General features: G+C 30.9%; 1 protein-coding gene across 1 annotated transcript; it reads right to left on the bottom strand.

Annotated features, from left to right (window-relative positions):
- Nucleotides 1-290: 290 nt before the first annotated feature.
- Nucleotides 291-3,707, bottom strand: LOC134234768 (perlucin-like protein). Its single transcript, XM_062716814.1, has 4 exons — nt 3,698-3,707; nt 2,386-2,465; nt 847-928; nt 291-540 (listed from the first exon to the last, which is right to left on the bottom strand). The coding sequence occupies exons 1-4, from the start codon at nt 3,705-3,707 to the stop codon at nt 302-304; spliced, it is 411 nt and encodes a 136-aa protein (XP_062572798.1). The 3' UTR covers nt 291-301.
- Nucleotides 3,708-6,000: the final 2,293 nt, after the last annotated feature.

Here is a 6,000-nt window from a genome sequence, read left to right as displayed (position 1 = left end):
CATATGAATGAAAGTATCTTTAATTGTTAATTGATAATACATCGTCGACATTTCTAAATGTTGAGATGTAGATCACAGTTAGTGTTTTTATGCAGTTTTTCAATAAATTATGTTCAATGGAAATGCAAAAAAGAGCAACTTATACAGGGCTACAATTATTAAGCTCTAGTTCTGAAAGTAAGAATTGACAAAATAAAAAAAAAATATATGAAGAAAGAAAAATAAAGGACCGTAAATATTAGCAGTGAATTTTTATTTTTTATATTCTAAAGAGTTTTTTCATTATTCACAAACACTTCAATTAATTTATTTTCTTGCAAATGGAACTGCATTTCAACGAACAAGGTAAATCGTTCCACAATCCTCTTTCTTGAATACTTGCCACACAGTCTTCTCCAGAATCATCATTTGGTTCTTCCTGATTCCAATTCGTGAAATTCAGAGTAGAATTCATCTCACTCAAGATGAAGATGCCCTCTTTACCAATATCATTTGCACCAATCCATACGTGGTGAGTAATATCTGACCAGGTTTGGTTATCTAGAAATAAAGACGTCTTCTTAATAAACAGATGTACGATATTTATAATGTGCAGAGATTTATAATGATATTAATGTTCGCCCTTGGAATTCTAAGTTTTATAAAAGGAAAACGTTTCAAGATAGGTTTATTAACTGAGTCAGGGTTTTAATTGAGTTTTGCTGCATTAGCGTCCTTTCGAGAAATATAATCTTCATTCGGGATAGTAAAAATTTGCACATTTTCACCAGCAAGTGGTGGCGTTTCCATAAAAGTGAAAAATTCTCTAGAGAGGGACGTAAAGCAACAAACAAACCAAATACAGACCAATGATTTTGTCTGTAATCCATGTGTTCTCCTCGGCAGAGTTGATATCAGCCAGGAACGCTCCATTACTTTCACACTGAAGCTATGCGCGCGTGACAAAACAAAAGGTGAAAAATGCAAAATATTGATGAAAATATAAAAGATATATTATTGATGGATATATAATTTTAAGTCAGATAATATTGTTGACAAAAATTTATTGTACACCCTTTGTGTATATTCATTAAAAGTGTATTGCTATGGTATTTCAAATAGAAATGTTTAAGGTATGTCATTCATGAAATTTGATAGATCAAGGATTTTATGAAAGGTATATTTTTGATAAGTATTCATATAGTATGAATTAAAATCGCAGAAAATAGGGGCCCTTGTGCAGTGGCTATAATTATTTTATTTTACGTAAAAAAGTTTGAATAATATATCATCGAAAAAATATTGCAAATTTATGCGTGTTCATTATTTTGTGACATTGTTGCAATAGAATAGTTTCTTATAAAGTTATGAGTTATGAATGTCACAGGGTGACAATTACTTGTTTTTATTTTATTTAGTATTTTTATTTAGTACAGCTGGTATAGTAAGTTAAGGTAGTAAATAAGATAGATGTAGTAAATCCCTTTCATTCATTCATTCATACCTGGTCATTCATTGTCATCGTGTTTGTATTGCATTCTTGTTTGTCCGGTGTTCCGTGTCACGTGATTGTCTTGTGGTCTATTATTATCCTGGGTGTGAGTGGTAGAACCAGTATGTATGGGTTGTGGTAGTTATGTACGCATGTGTGAGTCCTGGTATATATACTTATGCACGGACTATCCCTTTTTAATCTTGACGATACATTGACGATAATTTGAATGTTCTCCTGCGAGAAATCCAGTAGCAGTTTGTTTAAGAAATTCCTTACGGAATCTTAGTGCCTTAATTGATGTGACTGGTAAGAATAATTTAATATTAATACTGATTTTAACTATTGAAATTAAATAAAAATTAGTGGGTGTGAATTTGTACGAGTGTGTCATTTTCATTGCAGGTCACCTTTGTTTGTTCGTCCGTTCATACTTCATCTATCATCGTAATTGTCAGCTAATAAATTAAGTGAACCTTTATTGAGGAACTTTTGTGTTGTGTTATAATTCCCTGAGATTGGGAGACCCGTGACATGAATGAGACCCATATTTGATATTCCTAGAATGTCATAGCAAAAAATATTTCCCGGGTAAAAGTATGTGAGACAAAAGTTCCAAGACACTAAACTGAATAAATGTGCAGATTTGAAGAATTTTGCGAAAATATTATACCCCAAAATTAAATAAAATTTAGCTTTTTTGTGAATTCCAATTTTTTATTGAACGTTGAACAATTTACATCGTTTAAGTCAAATGTGTAATAAAAAATGAATTATAATAAAATAGTTTCAAGGAATGTTTTGCCTGAACTTTTCTAAAATGTTGACGAGTGACAAACCTTAATATCGATTCTTGAAAACTCACTTATTTGTTATATTAAAGAAATATCTTTTTTTAATTTATGGCTACCTACCTTAGCTTCATGCCAAGACATTTGTTCCTGACTGACTAAATAGCAGTTGTCTGAATAATAAAGCCAGCCGTGGTTACAACCTTAAATAGTAATAAAAGATTCACAATATTAATTACATTGTTCCAAAACCTTTGTTCTTGTTAATATTTTCTATGTTAACAAAAGGTACCCTTAATGGTATCTTTTAAAAAAAAGCTATCTTTTTTTAAATTATATATTTTATCTCCAGTGATTGGCATTCATATAATTTTGAACTTCATCTAACTTTTGAACTGGTTAAACTTAAATGATTTAATTTCTAAAAGAGGAAAATGTAATAATTTAGATTTTTTCTAAAGATTAGGGCATTGTTGACGTTTATCTCTTTTTTATTTATTCACAACGCAGAGCGTTGTATCTTTTGTATTTTTGTAGACAATGAGTGTCATAGGTTCAAGAACTCAATTCTTTTTAGCTCTATTAGCGATTTCTTTCTTTCAGGTGAATGACAAACTCTACAGACAACTTTCAATTGTAACTAAATAAATAATAAATTTTAATCATAAACAATTGTGATTCTTATGAGTTTGAAGATTATCTTAAACTATTTAATCTTTAGATTTCATTGTTTTTTTCCTTCTTTTATGAAAAAAGAAATTATTATCAATAAAGAGATTTTGAATGAAATCGAGGATTGGTTAATTTTCTCTTAAATGTTTAATAAAGATATCATTGGAACCATTACAATATGAATTCTAAGCCATTTATATGTTGTTCTTCAGAAATATTTTGTAGAAGGATATGGAGATAACGAACAGCAATCAATATCAAAGTCCATAAAATAATACAAAATAGGATCAGAGCAAACAAAGGCCTCCGAAACATCAAAGGTGGGATCAGGTGCCATGGAGGAGTGAGCATCCTCCTAGAAATATGGCTAAATAGGGGGAACCAATTATAAAATGAATTCTACGAATTCAATGATAAAATAAATCTTACTGATATTCTTCCAAAACTCCCAACCGGATTGAACATCGTAGACAATGGATCCGGTAGGATGATTTGTTGGTAGTGTACAATATTTGGTCAAGGCGTTGTAGAAAATTCCTGTACATGCAAGCTTGTTAATCAAGCATTTTAGAGTGCATTCAATCCGCCCAATATCCTCCAGTTCGGTAAAAAAAGCTTTCTAAACTCGGTAGACGGTTGTCGTACTCAGATAACTTAATCAGCTCCATCATGTGTATCATGTTCATATTCGTGTTACATCTTACAAACCACACGGTAAGGATAGACAATAGTAATAAGATTAAAAGAAAACCATGAAATGTACTCTCCTTCATCGTGGTACAAAAATATTATATGCTAAAAAAAATTACTCGTACTCTTCGATCCCTTTTACATTCAACATTAATACTATGCTTAATACAACCCATTTTTTATGCAGAGAAGAAATTACATAAAATATGAAACGGAAACAAACAATTTACGCCCTTATTCTAATGCGTCTTTTGACGCCATTGGTAATACTAATTAGATGTATGTTACAACCTTAACCTCCCAATTGTTAACACACCTGGTTTGATGAAAATTGATTGAAAATAACAAACATTAAACATGCTTATAGGTCAAAATAAATTACAAAAGACAAATGTTAAATACATGTACAGCAAAGACGGTACTATGAAAAAAAAAACAACAGAAGTTGCATTGGTTTGTATTTAACATTGCCAGAGGTATCCAGTTCTTTTTCATAGTTTCGGTTCCCCTTTGTTCATGACTCGCTGAATAAATGTCAATCAACTGGTTTATTTTTCTTAAATGATATCCAAATAAAGGGGGAGTTTCGATAAGGCCGTTTCTCGGCCCACTTATTTTCATAAAAATAAATTTCAATTTATTTTTTCAAAATTAGTTTAGAATTAAAGACGAATATCTTAATTTTTGTTATTAATATTTTAAAAGTTAATATGAGATAAATTCACACCGTAGCCGACACAAACTTAGATGTACCCGCAAGTGCGTTAACATTAGGCCTATGGGAAAATATAAGAGGGTGGCATTTATAAATCGATTTTTAGAATATGAAGTGCATGAGGGACACTCACCTAGTTTTGCCCAGTTATTAGATATGCCCTGCACACTAATAGTTTACAATAGGATGAGTGTCGCGTGTGTACTTCATATCCAAAAATTGAAAATTGTCTAAAATTTGCATAACCTAAAATTAGAACCTTCTGGTTACTTGATCATACACCAGGTTAAAATACTAAGCCAAAACTAGCACATTTTTTAAAATCAAAGATAATTCTCGAAAATATTAACAATAGAATACATTTTCGGATACTGTCTTTATTTCTATACTTATTTCGTCGCCAGCATATAACGTTAACGTCTCATTTTTAGTTCAACTACACGGAACAGGGGGAGTTTTCTGAATATCGTCGGCATTAGCGTTCCCAGTTAAATATTTTTCAAGCAGATATTTTTTTATATCATTTAGTCCCTTGACCATTAATTCCTTGTCATCTGTCGGGTTTCAGATGCTGTGTTTTAAGCTAATATAGGTCGAGGTCAATGTTTTTAAAGTAAGTTAAAGTTTTTTTTAGCAATGCCACTATAAGTACTTGATGACCAGACGTGCTTCTTGATGTATCTTCGGATGCACAGTACCAGACTTGGTTCGGATGCTGGGTCTGACTTACATTTCACTGATGAATGCTCAGAGTAAAAGCTTGACTAAACATGCACCGATGATACATTTAGGGTTGCACATTACCAGAAATGGTATAGATCACCCATTCTCAATATAAGGGCTCAAATAATGTCGCCTCATTTTCATTTAAAAGAAATACCACTGATGTAATTTCTAAATCAACATTATAAATAGTCATATAACAATGAATAAGAATTCATATAATTATCGATCTGAAAGGGTATTTAAGGAGTTCCAAATTCAAATATAGTAGCCTATTTGAAATGTACGTTACTGTCGCCGAGGCAAATTTTATTCTGAATCCCCTCTGTGTAATATATAGTTTTGATTCTTAAGTAAAAATTTTCTGATAAGTTAAACCTTGTATCATATATATTTCTTTTCATAACAATAAATACATTTTCTTTGTGATAATAAATAATTTTTATTGTGCAATGTCCCTGTCGCTTAATTCTATTTCAACCACATTACAAACAAACACAAAGATTATCCACCTGATAGTTTTGTTCTCCTTTATTTATTGATGGGCTAAATTTGAAATTTCAATAGATTAATTACTCCTACTTAGATAATGTAACATGAAATTAAACAATTTGAGCAACTTTTATAAATATGTTTACGGAATGAAAGACATTTTCAATCGTAGAGATAAGAAAGAAATGTACGTTACCTATATTCTTCCATTAAGAATATATATTAAGTAGAAAATATGAGACAACTCTGAATAAGCAACCCATTGTATCCTGTAAACTGGCAAAGACGTTTTGCTTAACACAATTAAAAATTATTTTTTACATGAAAAGTGATCATTTGAAATGTACGTGACTGAAATGTACGTTACCATGAAATTCGAATTAAGTGAATCTCGCACGAATTTTCATGTATTCTCATACTTTCACACACTCGAATGTGTACACAAA

The sequence above is a fragment of the Saccostrea cucullata genome, unplaced genomic scaffold (assembly GCF_032062105.1).
Source record: "Saccostrea cucullata isolate Sc308-1 unplaced genomic scaffold, CSIRO_AGI_Scuc_v1 ctg3705, whole genome shotgun sequence".
In the NCBI taxonomy this organism is placed as follows: domain Eukaryota; kingdom Metazoa; phylum Mollusca; class Bivalvia; order Ostreida; family Ostreidae; genus Saccostrea; species Saccostrea cuccullata.
This window is presented reverse-complemented; position numbering and strand designations above follow the sequence as displayed.